Source organism: Carcharhinus amblyrhynchos, chromosome 10, assembly GCF_965287045.1.
Source record: "Carcharhinus amblyrhynchos chromosome 10, sCarAmb.v2.hapA, whole genome shotgun sequence".
Taxonomy (NCBI): Eukaryota; Metazoa; Chordata; class Chondrichthyes; order Carcharhiniformes; family Carcharhinidae; genus Carcharhinus; species Carcharhinus amblyrhynchos.
Window position 1 is genome coordinate 93425016 of NC_137333.1, and position 24238 is coordinate 93449253.

Here is a 24238-nt window from a genome sequence, read left to right on the forward strand (position 1 = left end):
CTAACTTGGTGCACTTTATGGCACTGCTGTGCAGGGTTCAAGGCTATGAGGGATATCTGGGGATCTGAGAAGCTACGTAATGACCTATATTTTGTGACGGTAATGAGAAAAAAAACTGGCAGCCATCACCATCTGTACAGAAACGGACAACTACTTCAGCCTACAGAGGCAAAATAATGAGGAAAGCCAAAACTGCTGTCAGTGATTCTACACTTCTCTGCAGTGACATTCCCAGCAATCAGTGAACTGATGAAAACCTCTTCTCCTACATTGCTGGTCTTGCTATAAGTCCCTTGGAAAAGTTACATTTTGTTGAATGGGGCATTACTGGGTTTTTAACAGTGTATCAGCCTCATAACTACAGCTGAACACATCACGAGCCCTGAAAAGTTCTTTTTACTTTAGTGAAATGTCAAAGTTCTCAACTGCATTAAAACAAATCTGCATATTTTTAATTTGCTTTAACATTAATAATCTTTTAGCTTCTCTCTTATTCTGATTGTAACCATTCATTGTGCTATCTGAAAATGTAAATGAAAAGTTCCCCTCCAAGCCAGTCACCATCCTGACTTGGGAATATATCGGCCCTTCCTTCGCAGTCGCTGGGTCAAAATCCTGGAATTCCCTCCCTAACGGCATTGTGGATCCACACACAGCACCTGGACTGCAGCGATCCAAGAAGGCAGCTCACCATCACCTTCTCAAGGGCAACTAGGGATGGGCAATAAATGCTGGCCAGCCAGCGACACCCATATCCCCTGAATGAAAAAAAAGTGAATATTGAATTGAATATTCCAACAGGTATTTCCCGGTTTAGACTCTGCGTACCTCAATAAGGATGCTTCAACCTATTGATTTGATTTATTATTGTCACATGTATTGGTATACAGTGAAAAGTATTGTTCCTTGCGCACTATACAGACAAAGCATACCGTTCACAGGGAAGGAAAGGAGAGATTGCAGAATGTACTGCTACAGTTATAGCTAGGGTGTAGAGAAAGATCAGCTTAGTGCGAGGTAGGTCCATTCAAAAGTCTGATGATATCTGGGGAGAAGCTGTTCTTGAGTTAGTTGTTAGGTGACCTCATCTGACTGATTACAAAAGACCTTTGCATGGTCTGCCCTTCCCCCGCTACGATTCCTGCAGTGGGCGGGATGGGAAAATCCTGCCCCAGGGCCGTGATTCTCCCATCCGCACCCCCCACTTTTCTGGCGGGTCTAGCTGGGAGACGCGCATCTGTGGCCTTGAAAGGAGATATGAGCATACGTGAGGAATGCACGCACATCTCCCAGAGCAGGTTGGTCCCAGTTTCAGGGGGTTAGGTGGCGGTGGGGTGGTGCCCCCTGGGCATGGGCACCATGGCAGTGCCAGTCTGTGCTCCTGGGGTCTACCAGGGTGAGGGGGAGTGGGATGATCGCCACTACTAGGGGGTGAGGCCTGGACACCAGGGCACTCCGGAACAAAGGGAGTCAGGGCTGGCACAGGAATTGTTGAGGGGGCTGCGATTGGGCTGTGGAGGGGCAGGGGGGTGCCTTGTTCAGGAATCTCAAAGAGTTCATTTGTAGGTGCAGCAGGTAATTAAAAAGGCAAATGGAATTTTGTCCTTCATTGCTGGAGAGATGGAGTTTAAAAACGGCAAGAGTATGTTGCAGCTGTATAAGGTGCTGGTGAGGCCACACCTGGAGTACTGTGTACAGTTTTGGTCTCCTTACTTGAGAAAGGATATGCTGGCACTGGAGGGGGTGCAGAGGAGATTCACTGGATTGATTCCAGAGTTGAGAGGGTTGGCTAATGAGGAGAGACTGAGTAGACTGGGGCTATACTCATTGGAATTCAGAAGAATGAGGGGAGATCTTATAGAAACATATAAGATTTTGAAGATTATGAAGATAAGCAGGGAAGTTGTTTCCACTGGCGGGTGAAACTAGAACTAGGGGGCATAGCCTCAAAATAAGCAGATTTAGGACTGAGTTGAGGAGGAACTTCTTTACACAAAAGGTTGTGAATCTGTGGAATTCCCTGCCCAGTGAAGCAGTTGAGGCTATCTCATTGAATGTTTTTAAGGCAAGGATAGATAACTTTTTGAACAGTAAAGGAATTAAGGGTTATGGTGAGCGGGTGGGTAAGCAGAGCTGAGTTCATAAAAAGACCAGCCATGATCTTATTGAATGGCGGAGCAGGCTCGAGGGGCCAGATGGTCTACTTCTGCTCCTAGTTCTTATGTTAGAACATAGAACATTGAAAAACTACAGCACAAACAGGCCCTTTGACCCATAAGTTGCACTGATGATATCCATACCTACTAGGCTTACCTATAACCCTCAATTCTATTAAGTTCCATGTACTCATCCAGAAGTCTCTTAAAAGACCCTATCGAATTTGCCTCCACCACCACCGATTCCACTCACCCACCACCCTCTGAGTGAAAAACTTAACCCTGATATCTTCTCTGTGCCTACTCCTCAGCACCTTAAACCTGTGTCCTCCCGTAGCAATCATTCCAGCTCTTGGAAAAAGCATCTGAGAATCCACCCAATCAATACCTCTCAACATCTTATACACCTCTATCAGGTCCCCCTCTCATCCTTCATCTCTCTAAAGGAGAAAAGACCGAGCTCCCTCAACCTATCCTCATAAGGCATGCCGCCCAATCCAGGCAACATCCTTGTAAATCTCCTCTGCACCCTTTCAATACCTTCCATATCCTTCCTGTAATGAGGCGACCAGGACTGAATACAGTATTCCAAGAGGGGTCTGACCAGGGTCTTATAAAGCTGCAGCGTCATCTCCCGACTCCTAAACTCAATTCCTCGATTGATGAAGGCCAGTACACCATATGCCTTCTTAACCACATCCTCTACCAGTGAGGCCAATTTAAGAGTCCTATGGACCCGGACCCTGAGGTCCTTCTGATCCTCTACACTGCTAAGAGTCTTACCCTTGATATTATATTCATATATATACACACAATGACTTGCCAAAATGGACCACTACACATTTATCCAGATTGAAGTCCATCTGCCACTTCTTTGCCCAGCCTTGCATCCTATTGTTTGTTTGGTTTTTATTTTGCTTTTTTTATTTGGTTGGAACGTTGCATTTAAGTGTTCAGTTTTAGACAATATCATGGTTGGTTTTGTTCTTGTCTGTAATTGGTAAAAGTTATTGCTAATTTTCTTATGATACATGCCAACTATATTCTTAAATAAACTTTGTTTGATAAAAGCTCCCTAGTGGGTCTTTTGAATCATACCTGAAGTGAAACATCTCATGCTTACCCAAGACAAATTAAAAATGGAAAACTCATGATCCAGGCGGGCTTCATAAAGCACTTTGGAGTTTCTAACCTGAATTATAATACTATATGTAGCCAAGCTTTCCATATTCCATATTCCCCAGTGCTGGAAGACTCAGTGAAGCTCTTCCCTCACTCCTACCCCTCTCCCCTCCCTCGCTCCCATGCCTCACTCCACGCACATAGAAATCAACTCCCTCCCCTCTCCCCATGCATACAGTAATCATCCACCACCTCCTTCTCCCCACACTTACACAGTTATCAGTCCCCCTGCCCCCACATACATACAATAATCAGCTTCTTTCTGCTCGTGCACTATAAATATACTTCATTGGCTGATTTGACTTGATTTTTTATTGTCACATGTATTAGCATACAGTGAAAAGTACTGTTTCTTGCACACTGTACAGACAAAGCATACTGTTCATAGAGAAGGAAATGAGAGAGTACAGAATATAGTGATTCAGTCATAGCTGGGGCGTCGAGAAAGATCAACTTAATGTGAGGCAAAAGTATGACAGCAGCAGGGAAGAAGTTGTTTTTGAATTGGCTGGTATGTGACCTCATGCTTTTGTACCTTTTTCCCGACAGAAGGAGGTGGAAGAGAGTCTGTCTTGGGTGGATGGGGTCCTTGATTATGCTGACTGCTTTTCCAAGGCAGTGGGAAGTGTGGACAGTGCCAATGGATGGGAGGCTGGTTTTTGTGATGGATTGGGCTTCATTCTCGATTCTTGTTGTTTCTTGCAGTCTTGGCAGAGCAGCAGCCATACCAAGCTGTGATGTAACCAAAAATAATGCTTTTCACGGTGTATCTGTAAAAGTTGGTGAGAGTTGTAGTGGACATGCCAAATTTTCTGAGCTGTAAAGTGCTTTGAGAAGTCCAGTAGTCATGAAAGGCACTACATAAAAATAAGACTTCCTTTCTATTCATCCAGGGCAGAAGATGGGGACCCACTTCACCCATATCAGGCCAAAGGGCAGGATCTCACCCAGGTCAATAGTAGGTTGAAGGAGGGAGGGTTCATCCTGACGGGGGAATGACTACAATGCAGCAGCTCACTGTCTAGGTACATTTTATGAAGCCCAGAGAAATGCTCTACACTTACTCCCAATTACTCTTGGGCTCACGTTTGACTGGACCACCAGTTAAATAAAGAACTTTAGCCATTGTAACCGCAGTAAAGTGGTTACCTGCTGATCATCTCAAAAGTCTTTGTCCTGATGAGTTGATTCCTTTGTGGATTTAACGGAATGGTCCAGTTGTGCACTAACTGTGGAAAGTGTAAAACAGAGGATCAACATGATTCAAATTTGAATTCCTGTGCATGCAAATATTATCAAAGTCATAGTGGTATCAGTATATGCCTACAGTGCGAAAGGAGGCTACTTAGCCCATCAAGTCTGCACCAACTTTGTAACAGAACATTCCAACCATGCTCCACCCTCGCAGACCCATGCATTTCCCATGCTATTCCCCCTAACTACACATCTTGGGACACTAAAGGGAAATATAGCATGGCCTATTGGACTAACTCGCACATCTTTGGATTGTGGAAGGAAATTGGAGTACCCAGAGGAAACCCATGCAGACATGGGGGGAACATGCAAACTCCACACAGATAGTTACCCAAGGCTGGAATCGAACCTTAGTCCCCGGTGCAGTGAGGCAGCAGTGCTAACCACTGTGCCGCCCTTCTTCCAACATGAATCAGTGTCAAGTATTGCTTGTACTCATCTCTCTCAAACAATATCTTTGGACCAAATGGAAATCTAAATGCAAGTGACAGTACATGTGGTGCATGGAATAGCTTTTCACAAATGATTTGGGATCAGTGGCAAAAACCATGGGACGATTATTACATTGTCCTACAGAATGAAACTGCATTGGTTTTGATACCGGTCAGTTTCCACTTTGCCCACTTCTTTCTCCCTATTGCCCACACCCCCAACACTTGTACTCAGTTAGCGCAATGGGAGATCAGATGCATGTGCAATGACATCTGCTAGCAGTCAACAGTCGGCTTCATGGCATGAAAAGACCATGTTCACTCGCCCTCCTGGCGAGAATCACACTTTGCCCCATTACTTCACTAAGTGGCATAAGGTTTTAATTTTTTTTGGCCAAGAAAACAAGTCTGAAACTCTCCCATTTTCACGCTTGTTCAGCACTTAGAATTTTTTTAGTAAGATCCTTCCCCCCTCCCTATCCCGGGGTTTCTACCCACCTTTTCAAAGTACAGATCAGTGAATAGCAGTGGGGAAAGAGCACAAATCACAAAGGTGATCTATTGATAATGGATTGATGTTATTGTTAATCTACTATCTACAATTTCTTTTGAATTGAATTATACTTCAATTACCCTGGGAGGGCTGTAACTTCATTACGCAGAAACAAGTGCAAAGATTGGATCTGTAAATGTTCAACAAGCCAGTAAATACACAACAGGGCCAGGCAGACTCCAGGTAGTCTTAAAAATAACATGAATCCAAACAACCAGAGGGAAATAATGTTTCAAACATACCGGGAGCTGCTGTCGACGACGCCTTACTTCTCCACCATCTTCAACCTGTTCAACTTGAATGCTGATGTAGTCCTCAGTATTCCTGCGTATTTGATCTTCTGCAAAAGGCCCGGCAATTTCTAGTTTGAGAAGAACATTGTCTCCAAAGTTTGTGAGGTTTATAACTGGAAATGATTCTGATCAAGGACTGTAACAGGTACCATTGGAAAATAAGAAGAGAACAAGCAACAAAGAGATAGGAAAATTGGAGCAGGTGAAGGCCATTTGCCCCTGCAAGCCTACTTCACCACTCATTATGATCATGGCTGATCATCCAATCTTTCCCTCCATATCCTTTGATCCCTTTAGCCACGAGAACTATACCTAACTCTTTCTTGAAAACAAAGAATGTTTTAGCCTTAACTGCTTTCTGTGATAGAGAATTCCACAGGTTCAGCACTCTCAGGGTGAAGAAATTTTTCTCATCTTATGGTTTATCTCATATCCTTGGAGTGTGATCCCTGGTTCTGGATTCCCCCACCCTTGAAAATATTATTCCTGCATCTATCCTGGCTAGTCCTGATAGAAATTTATAGATTTCCATGAGACCTCCCCATTTTCTGAATTCCAGAAAATATAACCTTAGCTGACTCAATCTTTCCTTATACATCAGTCCCATAATCCCAGGAGTCAGTCTGGTAAACATTCTCTGCACTCCCTCTATAGCAAAAACATCCTCCCACAGATAAGGAGACCAAAACTGCACACAATATTCTAGGTACAGTCTCACCAAAGCCCTGTATAACTGCACCAAGATATCCATGCTCCTGTGCTCAAATCCTCTCACTATGAATGTTATTTGCATTCTTCATTACCTAGTGCAGCTGTACACTTGTTTTCAGTGACTAGTGTATAAAGGGACCTGGGTCTCTTTGCAAGTTCCCCCCTCTCAATCTTTAGCCATTCAGATAATAATCTGCCTACCTGTTTTTGCTACCAAAGTGAATAATCTCACATTTATCTACATTATATTGCATCTACCATGGATCTTTCCAGACTGTTTCACTGTGATGCCGACTGCAAGAACACTCTTCCCAGTTATAAGTTTAGTAATCATCGTTTTAATTCAAAATGGGGTGAAAATTGCTCTGGGCGACACGTAGGGCGGCATCATGGTATATTAACCAAGACTTTGCCTGCCCAGCATTTTTCTACCCAAGTTATAAAGCGTTCAAAATTTGCATGTGGAAAATTAAGCTGTTCATGTTATATTAATTTTTGAAGCATACATCCAGGGAGTGCTGTTCTTTGTTTTGTATTTTATTTCTGACACAAAGCAAAAGGTGGTGTAGGCTGTAGAGATGAAAAGGAACATAGGAACAGGAGTCGGTCTTGTAACCCCTCTAGACTGCTCCACCATTCAATGAGATCGTTGTTGATCAGCAGCTTAACTCCACATACCTGCCTTTGCCCTCGACACTATTAAGAGCTTTGGCTAACAAATATACTACAGCGGGGCTCTGCCACTGCTGTAGAGTGCATCTGTTCAGCCAGGAGAGTTGTGGACCCAAACTCTGCCACCTCGCGTGCCCTGGAATTGGGGTGGGCGAGGTTCCCAGAACAAAAATCTCCATTAGCTTTGGACGGGATTTTACGATCTTGCCTTAGTGAGGTTGAAAAATCCAGGGCTCTGCGGCAGGGAGGCCGGAGAATCTCACCCCTGGGGTCACATATAGGTCGGATCAGGTAAGGATAATAGATGTCCTTCCTGAAAGGGCAATATGGATTTCCATGACAATTGATGAGAATTTCATGGTCACCATTACTAAGACTAGTTTTCATTTCTAGATTTATCATTTGAATTTAAATTCCATCATCTGCCATGGCGAGATTTGAACCCACATCTCCAGAACATTAGCCTCTGGATTACTCATCCAGTGACATTGCCATTTTGCCATCATCCCTCCTGCATTGCAAGACAAAAAAAAAGGGTGAGATTCTCCAGCACCCCAGCCACGTGTTTTCTGTTAGCACGAGGTAGCGTGTTGTTTGCTAGCAGTGGGATTCTCTGAAAAATATCATATCATTTCTGTGATTCTGGTTACACTTAGAATTAGATTTGTCAATTAAAGGAGTTGGAATCAGTCTGTTATTGCACAATCTGGCCACTGAAACAGCTCCCTGCCATCACACCCTCCCCCCCATCTCAAAAGTTATTCAAAATACTGACCCAAAAACTTTTCAACCAAAGATTTTTGATTTTTTTTTGCAATGTTCAAAATCGGACCAAAACCATACTGCTCCACAAAAAAATATAATTCCATGCCTTATTTCACAATTAATAACAGATGTCATCTCTCCATTGGCTTACCTGCTGCAGCTTTTAATATGAAGATAAAGGCAAAATAAGTATGCTTAATGGGTGCTGTTGGCACCATTCCTAGCCTTTATCATCACCATTTACATTCCCTTTGCCTTTCAGCCTGTGCCATCCCTATCAACTACAGCCCCCCCTTCCCCCCACCCTCACATTATAAATCTCGTCCTGCTTTCCTTGTCTTCAGCTCTGACGAAAGGTCATCCAGACTCGAAACATTGTCTCCATTCTCTCTCCACAGATGCTGTCAGAGCTGCTGAGATTTTCCAGCATTTTCAGATTTAGTTCCAGTTTTTAAGACCTTCAGTAAAATTTTACCTGAATGTGTCAGCCTCTCCAAAAGACTTGGGTTTGTCCTTTATATTTATGTCCAAGGCTGAGAGTTTAATTTGTATTGTGCAGTCTAAGTATGCATAATGTTTGCAAATTTTCCAGCAGACATCTCTGCTGTTCTGTCAGCTGCCCTTTAAAGGGCAATAAAATATTGCCCTTTATCTTCCAGTCGCAGTGCTAAAGTTTTTTAATCATTTGAACATGAGAAATAGGAGCCTGAGGAAAACATATAACAAACCTCCCCCCCCCCACCGAGTCTGATCTATTATTCAATAAGATCATGGCTTAACCCCTACCTCAAATCCACTTCAAATCCATCCTTTCCCCATTTCCCTTGATTTTGTTAACTCCCAAAGAATCCATTGATCTTAGTATTGAAAATACTCAAATGTGAAGAATTCATGGTCCTCTGGAGAAGAGAATTCCAATGATTCACAACCCTTTGAGTATCTCAATCCTAAATGGCTGACTTTGTCTCCTGGACTTGGATAGATTCCCCGGCCAGGAGACACAACGTCTCAGAATCTACCTTGTTGAGTCCTCTGAAAATGCTAGACATATTTCAATGGTAAAGGTCCAGCTGCCATATTATTCCTCCATCATTCATTGTTATTGATATTAACACTTATCCACATCATGGCTGCAGGCCAGTCATCCCACCCCACTGCACTTTCCATTGAATGGGGCAGGGACCCTCGAATCTTAAGTTGCAGAAACTGCTATGTTGGAGCTGCCTGGGATGAGCATCAGCGAGCCAAATATCTTTTTTGCATCCCTGATTCTTATCACCAAGTCATTACTGGTAGCTGAGAACAACCGGCATCTTCCACTAACTGGGGAACGTCACAATCTGAACAGTCCCACGTAATTACTCTTCAAAGGAGTGGCACGGTGGTTAGCACTGCTGCCTGACAGCACAAAGGATCAGGGTTCGAACCCCTGGCTTGGATTACAGTCTGCAGAGCCTGCACGTTCTCCCCGCGTCTGGGTGGATTTCCTGCAAGTACCCTGGTTTCTTCCCATAGTCTGAAAGATGGGCATTGGCCATGCTAAATTCTCCCCTCAGTGTGCCCAAACAGAGGCCAGAGTATGCCAACCAGGGGACTTTCACAGTAACTTAATTGGAGTGTTGATGTATGCCTACTTGTAACAATAATAAATAAACTATAAACTTTAATTCCAATGCATGGACATGAGAACCAATGCTACATTGATGCAGCAAGTTAAAATCAAACCCCAATAGCACCTGTTCACTGCTAGAGCAGAAATAATGATAAAATTGCTTTACAAGTTTAAGCTTTGTTGTTAGCGTCACAAGTAGGCTCACATTAACACTGAAATGAAATTATTGTGAAAATCCCCTAATCACCACACGTCAACGCCTGTTCGGGTACACTGAGGGAGAATTTAGCATGGTCAATGCACCTAACCAGCACGTCTTTCGAATTGTGGGAGGAAACCAGAGCACCCAGAGGAAACCCACGCAGACACAGGGAGAATGTGCAGTCTCCGCAGAGACAGTGACCCAAGCCGGGAATCAAACCCGGCGCTGTGAGGCAGCACTGCTAACCACCGTGCCACCCCAAGTCAGCAGAGATCAGGCAGGAATAGTTTTCTGACTCAGACTACAATCGATTGGAGAAGTTCAGCTCTTAAAGGATAAAAACTTATTTGTGCATACTAGATTAAGTGTTCAGTTGAAATTCCTTTGCTGGTCATTTTAATGAAGTCATTAACCTACTTGGGTTAAACAGCAAGCAGGTTCATCTGAATGCATTAGCCAAGCAGATAAAAATAGCACCCAGATGAATGTCTACCCTTAATGATGTGAAACCTCCTTCCATGACTTTATTACTGGCTAACACCCTTCAAACTGTCGACCATTTAGTGCGTACAGCATGATGATTTGTAATTGAGAGGAAGGGAGAGGTTTTTATCATGCAGTTAATTATATGTGTACACTGTTACATTTTTCTGAAAAAAATATAATAGATTCCACAGCATTCACTGTAATTGTACTCAATTGCTGCTATTTTCCATTTTGTAAGCATTTTAAAAAGCAGTCAAGTTGCTTCTTTCCCAACTTCTATTTTTAAACAGGTAACTGTCCAAACAGTCAGAGGTAGACAACATAGAAACTTAGAAACATAGAAGATAGGAACAGGAGGAGGCCATTTGGCCCTTTGAGCCTGCTCCGCCATTCATTATAATCAAGGCTGATCATCCAACTCAATAGCCTAATCCTGTTTATTCCCCATAACATTTGATCCCATTCACCCCAAGTGCTATTTCCAGCCACCGTTTGAATTCATTCAATGTTCTGGCATCAACTACTTCCTATGGTAATGAAATCCACAGGCTTACCACTCTTTGGGTGAAGAAATGTCTCCTCGTCTCCGTCCTAAATGGTCTACCCCAAATCCTCAAACTGTGATCCCTGGTTCTGGGGCTCCCCCACCATTGGGAACATCCTCCCTACATCTACCCTGTCTCATCCTCACCCTAACCCTACTCTGCCACTCAGCAATTACTGGGGTCGTGAATCTTAAGTCAAGATAATCCAGGGACATTCTAACAAGGCTTTACTTCACACATAAAGAGAGCATAAAGCTTGAGGTAAAATTGTGACTGCGTGATGATTTTGACCAGGGCAAGATCATTACATGGTGAAAATTGTTGGGAAACGCAGCTGTCACAAGAGAAACTGAGCTTTGAAAATGACAATTTGTCAATTTGTTTTGGAGAGTTTGAAGATCTCCCGCAGAGAAGAATTAACAAAAGCCTCTCTTCAGACATTGTCTGGCCGGCAATGGGAGAAACTTTCAAATAACAAATGGTGTGCATTGCCATAACAAATTGGAGGTGAGCCACTGGGTCACTGAAATGAATTACAGAAGCTTTAGAAGCCTAGAGATATCACAATAAATGTATACATTCCTTCGTACCATTATAACTTAATTCAGTTTTAAAACAGCCCCTAAAGATTAAGACCGAGTACAGCAGGCAGTAAAGAAGGCAAATGATACGTTGGTCTTTATAGAGGGTTTGAATATCAGGATCTGGATATTTTGCTGCAATTGTACCGGGAATTGGTGAGGCTATATTTGGAATATTGCATACAGTTTTGGTGTCCTTATCTGAGGAAGGATGTCCTTGCTATAGAGGGAGTTAAGCAAAGGTTTACCAGGCTGATTCCTGGGATGGCAGGTCTGTCATATGAGGAGAGATTAAGTCAGTTAGGATTATATTCACTGGAATTTAGAAGAGTGAAAGATCTCATAGAAACTTATAAAATTCTAACAGGGTTAGACAGGGTAGATTCAGAAAGAATGTTTCCAATGGCAGGGGTGTATGGAACTAGGGGTCATAGCTTTGAGGATATGGGGTAAAGTTTTTAGAACTGAGGTGAGGAAAAATTTCTTCACCCAGTGGGTGGTGAATGTGTGGCAGTTACTACTACAGAATATATTTGAGGCCAAAACCTTGTCTGATTTCAAGAAGAAATTAGATATAGCTCTTGAAGCTAAAGAGATCAAGGGAGGAAGATGGGATGATGATCATCCATGATCAAAATGAATGGCATAGCAGGCTCAAAAGGCCAAATGGCCTACTTTTGCTTCTAGCTTCTATGAATTACAAATGTGCAATAGCCACTGCAAATTTTGATTCTGGGAAACGAAAGACTTTCTTTTGCCAGGAAGCATGTTATTTCATCAAGATGAATGGATACCTGCCCCTACTATTAGCCAAACAAACCTTTATTAATTTTCACAACTTTTACATGACTATATCATAAGACCAAAAGATAGTGGAGCAGAATTAGGCCATTTGGTGCATCAAATCTGCCCTGCCATTCCGTCATTTTCTTTTGTTCAGACATGGCACATGGCTGGCTATCATTTTTTGCCCATCCCCAGCTGCCCTTGAGAAGGTGGTGACGAACTGCCTTCTTGAAATGCAACTGGGTGGCTTGCAAGGCCATTTCAGAGGGCAGTTCAGAGTCAACCACATTGCTGTGGCTCTGGAGTCACATGTAAGGACGGCAGGTTTCCTTCCCTAAAGGACGTTAGTGAACCATTGTTGAACAATCAACAGTTTCAGTAGACTTTAAAAAAATTTAAACTCCACCATCTCACTGTGATAGGATTCGAATTCAGGTCCCTAGATCATTTGCTCGGTTTCTGGATTAACTGTCAAGCGATAATACCGCTAGGCCATTACAGCTGATATGCTGCTTAACCCCATTCTCCCACCTTTTCCCTGAAATCTTTGATTCCCCCAGTCAAGATCCTATTTATCTCTGCCTTACATACAGTCAATGATCTGCAACCCTCTGGGTTTCGCCAGTAACTGAGATGAAAAATTTAGAATGCGGTTAAGGGTATTTTTTCTTTCATCAGATATCTTTTTAATGAAGTCTTTGGGGGTTGAAACCACAATTCCCCTCTAACGCGGCACGCACCATTCTGTCTGGCTGGAGTGTCTCTGTCTAACTTACTGGAATAAAAGTGCACTGCATAGAGTAATCAAAAACCCCCATATTAACTTTAACTCACCTAATTTACGGCAACCAGGAAGCTATTTTTGTCCGTCGGATTGGAAGATGCCCCAGCTTGCTGTAAATTTACAGCAAAATAAATGGAAGCATCTGTGGGCCATAAAATAATTTGGCAACAGTTGGAACCAACTCCACTTTATTAATAGGTGCCCTTGGACGAAGCGTAAAGAACTCTCATCCCTCATGTAATAGCCACTTGGCAACTTTGCTTTAATTTCTGTAATTCAGACAGAGTGAATGCTACATTTCCTGATGCATGCGCAACAGCAAGCCCCCAACCAGCATGTGATAAATGACCAGCTCACAATGGAACATAGATAAATTTAAAAGATAGCAAAACGGATGAAAGCAGGCAGTTATGTGCTTCATCGCCAGATACTTCCATCCATCATAAACAGCTCGCTTGTTCACATATGTATCAATGAAGGTTCAGTCTACTGTAATAAGCTAATGGCACTTCCGCACTTGCAAACCCTCGAGTCCTAACCGGAGACCATGCCCAAATAGAAAGCACGACCACATTTTTGTCACTTGTTCATACGCCTATGAAATCCACGTGCTCACTTTCTCTCTCGTTCTTCCAATATTTGGAGACAGTGAGGTGGTTCACTCCTAATCTAGCCGGGAAAATTGCACCAATTTACTGCTACATCGAACACAGAAAATGTTGGAAAGTCTCAGCAAGTCTGGCAACACCTTTGGAAAGAGAACAGAGCCAAAATCAGGAGTCAGGATTATTCTCCGCAAGATATCCTGATATGTACACTGGGGCGTAAACCCTTTAAGGCAACAAGCTATGTGACCTTGGTATGGGGTGATCTAGTCGGAACTAGCCTGAAAGGGCAGTTATCATAGAATCCTACAGGACAGGAGGAGGCCATTCAACCCATCGGGTGTACACTGACCTCAATCCCATCCAGGCCCTATCACCACAATCCCATGCATTTACCCCTATCTAGTCCCACTGACACTAAGGGGCAACTTAGCATGGCCAATCCACCTAACCTACACATCTTTGGACTGCAGGAGAAATCAGAGCACTGGATAGAAATCTACGCTAACACAGGGAGAACATGCAAACTCCACATAGACAGAGGCGCAAGCCGGGAATCAAATCCAGGTCCCTAGCGCTGTGATGTAGCAGAGGTAACCACTGTGCCATCATGCGGAGTGTGGAGCGAGTAGATCGAATAAAGATCTGTGTTCTCTGACACCTGACAGTGGAGTAGTTCTTGAGGGGGACCCCCTCGGTATTAAGTACTTTAACACGTAAACTCTGTTCTCTCTCCACAGATGCTGTCAGAACTTTCCAGCATTTTCTGTTTTGGTTTCAGATACCAGAATCTGCAGTCGTTTGCTTTTATTTTACTATGCTGCTGCATCAAAAGCCATTTTGATTCTTTAGTGGACTGGCACCCTTTGACCACTATATACCCCATTGAAAATAGTCAATGACCACATGTACTCATGGGTAAGTAACAGTCAAGTTATTCATTGAAGAAGGGGCAGCACAGTGGCACAGTGGTTAGCTTTGCAGCCTCATCGTGCCAGAGACCCAGGTTCAATTCCAGCTTTGGGGTGACTGTGTGGAGTTTACACATTCTCGCCATGTCTGCAAAGGCTCCCTCTGGGTGCTCCAGCTTCCTCCCACAGTCCAAAGATGGTGGTGGTTTAGCCATGCTAAATTGCCCATTAATTTCAGGGAGTTGATAGGATAAATAGATAGGATTATGGATTGAACCTAGGTGGGATTGGGGTCGGTGCAGACTCAATGGGCCAAATGGCCTCCTTCTGCACTGTAAGGTCTTTATGAAGATCTCAACCCATTCATCATCTCTGCCTAACTGATTCCAGCCAATTCTTCTCATGCCCAGCGGGCAGTTGGAAGGCTGCTATTTCCAGTCATGGGTCAGGGGATCTTTGACTGCTGTCAAGTGAAGTTGTTGAAAGCTTATTATTGCAGCAGTTGCTTGTGGGTGTTTTCATACACTTGTGTCTAAAATATCACCCCATTCATGACTAAGTGTTGCTATCTTATTCTAAAGACAGTTCCTGATTTAGTCAGGTACGCATCATTTGCTAAAGGAGAGCCACCAGAATGGATGAGGGACTTCAGTGCCTGGGGAGATGAGGGAAGTTAGGAAACTAACTCTCCGCAGCAATTTTACAAAGGAGACTCATTCTGAAAGAAAATCAATTCTCAGACGTCAGGAGTTGGATTGACTGCACATGATGCTGCCATTATGGATCAGTCACCCATTACAGAAACAGCTTGTTTTCCAAGTAGTTAGGAAAATGGGGTGGTTGCCAGTTTTGTATTCAGGAGGCAAGTTGAAAATCTCTACTCTATTGCTCAAATGGCATTCTGAAGCCTTGCCTACCTGCTGAGATCCCATTTGAAGGAGAGCAGGAAGATCTGGGTTCCTGGGAAAGGGTCACCTTTTTCCCAGGGTGGGAGAGTCATAGGTTTAAGGTGCGAGAGGCAAGGTTTAAAGGAGATGTATGAGGCAAGATTTTCACAGAGAAAGTTGTGGGTGCCTGGAACTTGCTGCCTGGGAAGGTAACGGAAGCAGATACGATAGTGAGCTTTAAGATGCATCTTGACAAATACATGAATAAAGTTAAAGTTAATTTATTGGTCCCAAGCTCACATTAACACTGCAATGAAGTTACCATGAAATTCCCCTAGCTGCTACACTTTGGAACCTAACCAGCACATCTTTCGGACTGTGGGAGGAAACCAGAGCGCCCAGAGGGACCCACGCAGACATGGGCAGAATGTGCAAACGTTCTGTGATCCAAGCTGGGAATTGAACCCGGGTCCCTGGCACTGTGAAGCAGCAGTGCTGACCACTGTACCACCATGCCACCCACTACAATGGGCTGGGAATAGGATGAGAATAGAGGACTACAGTCCCTGGAAGGGTAGGAGGGTTTAGTTCAGATGGGCAGCATGGTCGACGCACGCTTGAAGGGCCTGTGGCTATGCTGTAATTTTCTTTGTACTTTGTTGTTACCAACATCATCAAAACAAATGCATCACCTTTGTTGTTTATGGGATCTGGCTATGGGAAATTGACTACCATGCTCAAGTGCTTAAAAATACAAGTTGATTTAATTCACTCATGGAATGCGGTTGTTGCTGGCAAGTCTAGCATTTGTTGCCCATCCCCAATTTCCCTTGAGAAGGTGATGTTGAGTTGCCAGGTGATTACAAAGAAACGCTGATATATTTCCAAATCAGGACAGTGATTTGATCTGAATTCATTATTGTAACATGGGTGGCATGGGGGCACAGTGGTTAGCACTGCTGCCTCACAGCGCCAGGGACCTGCATTCGATTCCCAGGTTGGGTCTCTGTCTGTGTGGAGTCTGCACATTCTCCCTGTGTCTGCGTGGGTTTCCTCCGGGTGCTCTGGTTTCCTCCCACAATCCAAAAATGCACAGCTTAGGTTGATTGGCCACGATAAATTGCCTCTTAGTGTCCCGATATTTGTAGGTTAGAAGAATTAGCACAGTAAATGTGTGGGGTTGTGGGGATAGGGTCTGGGGTGGGATTGTTGTTGGTACAGATTTGATGGGCCAAATGACCTCCTTCTGCACTGTAGGATTTCTATGATTCTATATATTTGGATATAGTGAAAAGTATTGTTTTTTGTGTGCTATACAGAAAAAACATACCATTCACAGAGTACATGGGGGAGAAGGAAAGGAGAGGGTGAACCATAGAACCATAGAAAATTACAGCTCAGAAACAGGCCTTTTGGCACTTCTTGTCTGTGAAGAATATAATGTTACAGTCATCACTAGGAGGTAGAGAAAGATCAGATTAATATACGGTGGTTCTACTTAAAAGTCTGATGGCAGTAGGGAAGAAGCTGCTCTTGAGCCAGTTGGTGTATGATCTCAGACTTTTGCATCTTTTTCCCAACAGAAGAAGGTGCAAGAGAGTGGGTGGGATTTTACAACCTTGCTCAGGCGAGGCTCCTAAAATCCAGCCTGAAGCCAACAGAGAATTGTGTTCTGCAAGCATCGCCTGCCCCGATTCCAGGGCGGGTGAGGTAGTAAAATTCCGGCCAGTGTGTCCAGGGTGCATGGGGTCTTTGATTATGCTGGCTGCTTTTCCGAGGCAATGGGAAGTGTAGACAGAATTAATGGATGGGAGGCTGGTTTGTGTGATGGACTGGGCTATGTTCACAGAGTGTGTGTGTGTAGCTTGGAGCGGAGTTTGTAGGTGGACCTATTCCAATGTATCTGCTGCCCTTGGTGTTTTGGGCCTGTGGAGGTTGTAGGTTTGGAAGGTGCCACTGAGGTTAGGCCTTGGCAAGTTGCTTCAGAGCATCTTGCTGAAAGGGGTGCAAACACTTCCCAAGGTTGTAAAATCCCACTCATTCTCTTGCACGTTCTTCTGTTGGGAAAAAGATGCAAAAGTCTGCCAATCGAGGGCTGCTTTGTCATGGATGGTGTTGAGCTTGTTGAGTGCTGCTGGAGCTGCGCTCATCGAGACAAGCAGAAAGTACTCCATCACATCCTGAAGTATGCCTCGTATGTAAGAAATACTTTGGCAGGGGGGGGGGGGGGGGGGGGGGGGGGGGGGGGGGGGCGTCAGGAGGTAGGGCAGTCAAGGCAGAATTGCCAATCTCTGAACGTGAAGCATTTTGAGGACAGCGAAGAACGGAAAAGGGTGCTATATAAATTCTTTTTTTTATTCCCAGGCTACATAAAGGGCTGGACTCTCAGAATGTTGGCATCCGTCTTGAGTAGCGTTGGAAACTAACTACCTCCTGTTATTATGGAGTTTCACTGACTTGCAGCTGATCTGGTAAGTAGAACATATTCACAGTGGCAGGCTTCTCGGACACAGGGGAGAGGAATAAACAAGCATATGGTGGAAATCTTTACTTCATAACAAACAGACATAAATCTCCAGCCAGCCAGATATGACCAGCCTTGCACAAACAATCATATTAGATTCACTGAGGGGTAAAGATCAGTCAGGACATTGTGGATAGCTCCACTTCTCTTCATTAATGTAGTGACATGGGGTTCTTTACATCCACTTGAGAGGGTAAATAGGGCCTTGATTCAACAGTGGGAAGCATGGTGGCACAGTGGTTAGCCCTGCTGCCTCACAGCGCCAGAGACCCAGGTTCAATTCCAGCCTCGAGTGACTGTGCGGAGTCTGAACGTTTTCCCGTGCCTGCGTGGGTTTCCTCTGGGTGTCCCAGTTTCCTCCCACACTCCAAAGATGTGCAGGTTAGGTTGACTAGCCATGCTAAATTGTCTCTAGTGTCAGGGGGATTAGCAGGGTAAATATGTGGGGTTGCGGAAATGGGGCTTGGGTGGCATTGTGGTTGGTGCAGACTCAATGAGCTGAATGACTTCCTTCTGCACTGTAGAAATTCAATGATCTCTCCCAAAAGACAGCAGCTCCAATATCCCCTCAGTTTTGCACAGTTTTGTCAACCTATACTATTCTGCTCAGGCAGAACACGAATTCACAAACTACTAACTCAAACAACAGTGCTTCCAACTGAGCCCGGATTGACAATAAGAAACAGGAGCAGGAGTATATAGCTACTCAAGCCTTTTCCACCATTCAATATGATCATGCCTAATCTTCTACCTCAACTTCACCCTCCCATAATATCTCCATAGCCCTCAGAGTTGTTTTACTGTTCAAAAGTTTATCAATCAGAGTCTTGAACATACCTATCATTTGAGGCTGGAATTTTCACTCCCAGACCAGGAACGCAGGGTCAAAGGAATTCCCAGCTCCATGAACGCGGCTCCTGAAAGCTGTCCGGGAAGTTCTGAATCTTGTACTGGAAGAGGTAGGTGTTAAATAGAGTTGGACTAACCTATTCCCCCCCCATTCCACTCCCCAACCCCACTCCCCCCACGAACTTTTATAGCACCAATGCCTAGTTAGTGCCAAGTCATGCCAATCCAGGGCCCCTATCCACACCCTTTGTCCTTTCACCCTCCATGCCAACTCCATCATGAGCAGACCTCAGGATTCATGCTGAGAGAAAACAAAATAAAGTTCTAAGAATCTATTAATGAATCCACAGTTTAAAACGAACTCTTTCCTTCTTATGTTCTAAAATCCCAGTCACTACATTGAAATTCCTTCAACGACCTAATCCCTTATACCAACAAGCATTTGTATTCACAGCTTTTTTTTAATTTAAAGACCGGGGAATTAAATCTCTTGACACCTTGACAGTTCCAATGAACTTGGACAGTTCCCTTGACAGCTCCACTGACCTTATCCACTTTTTACACACATTAATGTATACTTTCAACAATTATAAGGGAACCTTACCTCTCCAAAAGGGCACATTATCTCCTTCAAAGGTATATCTGGACCTATCCAAAAGGATACACTAGCCCTTCAAAAGAGTACCCTACCTCTAAAGAACTCAGCTAACTTTAGATTTTTTCCCATAGGCCAAAGGTGCACATGTCATGTTTTGGATAACCAACTAGCCAAAATTTGATCTAACTGAAGGCAGCTGCACTTTAACATGCTCCCATCATCAAATCTGCCAATGCGATCGGGAGCAGAAGCTCCATGCCAGGGTGTTTGCTACAGGCAAAAGTGGCAAATTGAATAAATTTATATTGGATTTGACTGCAATTGAGCGGGGACCTGCCACTGACAACAGAACATGATGGTTTTAAAACCAAAACAAACAGAAGCTGGAACTGGTGGAAGCGTACAGTAAGGAGCGCACAACTGATACAACAGCATCTGTAAAAAGTAAAGGCAATTTAATGCTTTACGGTGCTCAATTTGTCCAAACAAAAGTGCGCATACATGAAATTTAACATCTCTCAGTTGAGGAAAGGTATAGTGGCATTGGAGGCAGTTCAGAGGAAGTTCAACAGATTGATTCCAGCAATGAGGGCTTTGTCGCATGAAGAGAGATTCAGCAGTTTAGGCCTATGCTCCCTAGAATTTAGAAAAATGAGGGGAGATCAAATTGAGGTATGCAAGATGATAAAAAATATGGAGAAAGTAGACATGGAGCGGATGCTTCTGCTGGTGGGGCATTCTAGGATGAGCGGTCTTAAGATAAGGGATAGCAAATTTAAGCCAGAGTTGAGGAGAAACTACTTCTCCCAAAAGGGTTGTGAATCTGTGGAATTCACTACCCTAAAGTGCGATGGATGCTGGGACAGTGAGTAAATTTAAGGAGGAGTTAGACAGGTTTTTAATTGGTAATGGGTTGAAGGGTTATGGGGGGGAAGGCAGGAAAATGGGGATGAGGAGCATATCAGCCATGCTCGAATGGCGGAGCAGACTCGATGGGCCGAATGGCCTAACTCTGCTCCACATCTTACGAACTGATACTTTTCATTTGCGGAGAGGCTCTTTATAAAACCAACGCACCGCGGTGCTACATGCCTGGAAAATAAAAACAGTCAACGTTTCCAAACACTCAGAAGGTCAGGCAGCAACTCTGGAGAGGCAAAGGCTGGAATTTTCTAGCTGTTCGTGCCAGCGGAATTCACCAGTCCCGCTGCAGCGAACGGAGATTTGGTCGAGCGCCGAATTCTCCGTCCTCTCTTGCAGCGGTGGTGGGATGGGACGGGAATGACCAGAAATTTCCAGTCAAAGAGAGCCAGCCTTTCAGGTACGTGATAATCCTTTTGTGACCTCCTTTTAAATGAGGATTGCAGAAGTCAGATCTCCGAATGTTATTGTGTTGAATTTGTGTTCCGTGAGGCAAGTCCAAATTTACCAGCAGAACTGGCGGGTTCCAGGAATTCAAAGTAAATGAAAGTTCAAATGGGGGCAGCTTGAACTCTGAACATTAATTAAAATGGGAATCCGTGTCTCCTGCACCACGATAACAAAAATTATCAACCAATTTTAATACGTCAGGCAGTCAGCATGTTTCTCGGACCCACTGTTGGGTAGTGCAAGTGCCAAATATTAATAGAGTTGGCCGGTGCAGTGTGTACTGGCTGATAGGAAATCTCCTTATAACAACAACCGTCACAGTGCCTGGAATGTCATAAATCATTCCAATGCACTTCGCAGGAGCCAAATCCAACAAAATTTTGACACTGAGTCATAGAATCATAGAAGCCTTACAGTACAGGAGGAGGCCATTTGGCCCATCGAGCCTGCACTGACAACAATCCCAGCCATACCAAGCTGCGATACAACCAGAAAGAATGCTTTCTATGGTGTATCTGTAAACGTCGGTGAGAGATTGGCAAAAGATCTGAGGGTGATATGAAAAAACACCGTTGTGCACAGAGAAGGGTGGACTGGAATGCAACGCCCGGGAGGGTATTCGGAAGCAGATTTAACAAAGTGGTAGCACTCAAAAGAAAACTGGACAAAGGCTTGAAGAGAAAAATAAACGCACAGATCTATGAGAAAAGAGCAGGGCAGTGGGATTAACTGGATAACTCTTGCGAAAAAGCTGGCACAGGCCCAATGGGCCAAATGGCCTCCTTCTCTGTTGTATGACACTATGTTCCATAATTTCCAATTGCATTGTCAATATACGAGCTTCGATCTCAAGCACCACTATACTCGGGTCGGGAGAGTTAAAATTACAGCTGTCAGTCGCCCTCCTTGGCCTCCTCAGCATAAAGCCATTAAAATAAGTACAGTAAAGTTTACAGACTGCAGCGATCGTCAACAGGCCAAATGTCCAGGAATAGCTTCAGATAGCAATCTGTACGCAGTGCACGAAATAAAAAGTCGCATTATCCAGTGCCAACGATTCTTAAAGGGTTGCACATCTGGCTCGCAGGCAATCAGCGTCACAGTTGCTTAGTTATCACATTCTCTGCTCTCCAGGCCTCAGTGCTAGTGGCAGTGAGCATCACATTTACCTCCCTGGAGAGAGAGCTATAACAACTTATTTATGGCTTGTTCTCCCAGTAGGTTTGTGAAGGCTGCTGAAGCCAAATATAGACATTCAGACAGCCACCTTGTTCAATTAATTTGGGTTTCCCAAATATAACTTCCTTTTTTTTTGAAAGGCCAGGCACCGGATGACTAGAATTGCACATCAGTTGCAAAAAAATCCAGTGAGGTTTCAAAATGCTTTGGCAAACTGTTCCGAAGTGCACTTTGTTGATTAGGAAATACTTTTGAAAGCGGTTTTGCCTTGCGCAGCCCTTCAGTCAAAAGAACAAAGAACAGTACAGCACAGGAACAGGCCCTTCGGCCCACCAAGCCTGCACCGATCACATTGTCCTATCTAGACCAACCACCTGTATCCTCCTATACCCCCGCCTGTTCAGGTATCTATCCTGGTAAGCCTTAAACATCACTAACATGGGGGTGACACAGTGGCACGGTGGCTAGCAATACTACCTCACACCACCAGGGAACTAGGTTTGATTCCCGGTTTGCACGTTCTCCCCGTGCCTGCAAGCATTTCCTCCGTGTGCTCCAGTTTCCTCCCACGCTCCAAAGATGGGCAGGTTAGGTTGATTGGACATGCTAAATTAATCCTTAGTGTCCTGGGATGCGATAGGTTACAGAGATTAGCAGGGGATGGGGTCAATAGGGGTAAATTTGTAGGGTTATGGGGAAAGGGCTTGGGTGGGATTGTTGGTGGTGTAGGTTCGATGGGCCAAATGGCCTCCTTCTGCACTGTAGGATTCTATGTTTCTATGATTCTAAAGTGTCTGCCTCAACTACCTCAATTGGCAGTGCATTCTAGGCCCCATCACCTTCCGTGTAATAAACTTCTGCAGATCTCCACTGAACCTTTCCCCCCTTCTCTTGAACTTGTGTCCCCTTGTAGCTGTCATATCTGCTCTGGGAGAATCTTAGAACCCTACAGTGCAGAAAGAGGCCCTTCAGCCCATCAAATCTGCACTGAACACAATCCCACCCTGGACCTACCCCCAAATTCCTACATATTATATCCACTAATCCTCTAACATCCCTGAACACTAAGGGGCAATTTCTTAGCATGGCCAATCAACCTAACCTGCACATCTTCGGACTGTGGGAGGAAACTGGAGTACCCGGAGGAACCCCACGCAGACATGAGGAGAACATGCAAACTCCACACAGACAGTGACCCGAGCCGGGAATCGAACCCAGGACCCTGGAGCTGTGAAGCAGCAGTGCTAACCACTGTGCTAACGTGCCGCTTCCAATTGTTCACCTTATCTATGCACTTATTCTGTGTCATCTGAAACAGAGCTGGGAGTTCCCTTTCCAAACACCAAGGTAGAAAAAAGTGTGAAAACCTCATAGTTTTGCAGTCAATGTGATAGAACTGAGAAGAAATTATGGTCAGAGTGACTGCACAGATCCAAATTTATTTTATGATTTAAGTACGGAGACAGTGAAGCAGTACTTTATTGCATTAGTGAATAACCAAATCCCCAGTGAAATGCCTAAATAAGATGCCCTAAAAGTTGCTTTTATTTAAATTATCAGTCAATACTGGTGCTCAGCAGACTGAAGGGTAAGTGAGTTATGTTGGTCTAACTCAGGCGTGTGTTTGTTCAGTAAATTTCCAAAGGTGGAATCATAGCATTCATAGAAGCATACAGTGTAGCAGAGGCCCTTCAGCCCATCAAGTCTGCACTGACACATTAGAAACACCTGAACTCCCACCCAATCCCATTTGCCAGCACTTGGCCCATAGCCCTGAATGTTATGATGTACCAAGTGCCCATCCAGGTACTTTTTAAAGGATGTGAGGCAACTCACCTCTACCACCCTCCCAGGCAATGTGTTCCAGGCCGTCACTACCTCCTACGAGTAAAAAGATTTTTCCTCAGATCCACCCTAAACCTCCTGCCTCTCCCCTCGAGTGCAAAGAAGGTTCACCAGGATGTCACCTGACCGCGAGTGTGTTGGCGATGAGGGGAGATTGAATAAACTGGGATTGTTTTCACTGAAAAGCTGAGGGGAGATCTGATAGAGGTCGACAAAATTATGGGAGGCATAGACAGGATGGATGGTCAGAGGCTCTTTCCCAGGGTGAAAGTGTCAATTACAAAGGGCCACAGGTTCAAGGTGAGAGGGGGAAAGTTTAAGGGAGGTGTGCAGGGAAGTTTTTTTTACACAGAGAGTGTTGGGTGCCCAGAACACACTGCCAGAGGAGGTGGTGGAAGCAGGCAGAATAGCAACATTGAAGAGGCATCTGGATGGGTACATGAATAAGGAGGGAAC

The 24238-nt window shown here is 44.3% G+C and overlaps 1 protein-coding gene across 1 annotated transcript in view; it reads right to left on the reverse strand.

Annotated features, from left to right (window-relative positions):
* Positions 1 to 24238, reverse strand: part of oca2 (oculocutaneous albinism II) — a 358743-nt gene that overhangs the window by 252611 nt on the left and 81894 nt on the right. Inside the window, exons 6-7 of the mRNA XM_080197616.1 lie at positions 5819 to 5982; positions 4488 to 4567 (exon numbers count right to left, since the gene is read on the reverse strand). Coding sequence (XP_080053742.1) covers positions 4488 to 4567; positions 5819 to 5982 — 244 coding nt within the window. The remainder of the gene's footprint in view (positions 1 to 4487; positions 4568 to 5818; positions 5983 to 24238) is intronic.